At 45.9% G+C, this 1,092-nt stretch overlaps 1 protein-coding gene across 1 annotated transcript; it reads left to right on the forward strand.

Annotated features, from left to right (window-relative positions):
* Positions 1-299: 299 nt before the first annotated feature.
* On the forward strand, positions 300-870 carry LOC137572512 (uncharacterized). Its single transcript, XM_068284254.1, has 3 exons — positions 300-467; positions 499-528; positions 586-870. The coding sequence occupies exons 1-3, from the start codon at positions 300-302 to the stop codon at positions 868-870; spliced, it is 483 nt and encodes a 160-aa protein (XP_068140355.1).
* The last annotated feature ends 222 nt before the right edge of the window (positions 871-1,092 follow it).

The following is a 1,092-nucleotide window of genomic DNA, read 5'->3' on the forward strand; positions in this document are numbered from 1 at the left end:
CAGCCGTCTCACTAATTGGCGTGATATTTAGACTAAAACAAAGAGATGCTTTTCAATTTTTCAGCAGGCACTTGACATGCAGCCATGCCAGGCGCAATTAACCATCAAGAAACTTGGCTGTGCGGTATATAATGCCTAAGATGCAACTGCCAGTCGATCATCAAAAGTGCAGCCACAGTGCCAGTATCCGCCCAGCCGTAGTTTCATTCAATTTTTTGGCCTTTGCATGCCATTCAGGATAGCCGTAGGAATCACTTGTCGTTCATCCAACCGTTCGATCGAATCCCACCAGCCCAGATATGATTAAATACGTGTGGCATTTGGCAACTCTAATGATTGTTTTCTGTTGGCTGTCAAGTGCGCGTAGTGCCAGTTATCAGGAACAGCAATTGAATGGCCTGGTCATGGATCAGAAGCCTCAACAGCAACAGAATCGAATACAGCAGGCATCGAGTGGCACTAGTCCGGTCAGTTTTTGTAAGGATATGTCGCTGTGTTGGCAACTTTCTGCAAGATCATACTCTACAGGTATGACAGATCAAGCTACAGTTAATAGATTATTAATATTTACTCTTTTATTCGCAGATTAAATTCCCTGATCTACGCGACGCGGATAGCAACTCTGTAGAGGGCCGTAAAAAGAAGGATAAAAAGGGCACTGGAGCATATATAATGATTCCCTTGCTGCTTGGGGTTACATTTGTGCCAATTGCCTATGGAGCCTTGGCTATGCTGGCCGTTAAGGCACTGATTGTCTCTAAATTGGCGCTGGTATTGGCATCCATAATTGGCATCAAGAAACTCTTGAGCGGCGGCGGCGGAGGCAAGGAATCCTCTTATGAAGTTGTGGTCTCGGGGTCGGGACTTTGAAATGGCCTACAGAGGCTGGAAGCCGGCAAAAAATTCGGCAGGCAGCGGCAAAAGCATGTAGACCCACCAAGCGACCCTGCATAGTGATCCAATGATGATTCCAGCCGAGCCTGCATTTGCATTTGGAGACGACAAAGAAAAGAAGCCAACCAAAGAACCGATTGCCCCATAAACTGTCTGACTTGAATGTCTAGATTAATTAAGAGCTGAAATTTTGCACGT

The sequence above is a fragment of the Drosophila tropicalis genome, unplaced genomic scaffold (assembly GCF_018151085.1).
Source record: "Drosophila tropicalis isolate 14030-0801.00 unplaced genomic scaffold, ASM1815108v1 contig_370, whole genome shotgun sequence".
Lineage (NCBI taxonomy): Eukaryota > Metazoa > Arthropoda > Insecta > Diptera > Drosophilidae > Drosophila > Drosophila tropicalis.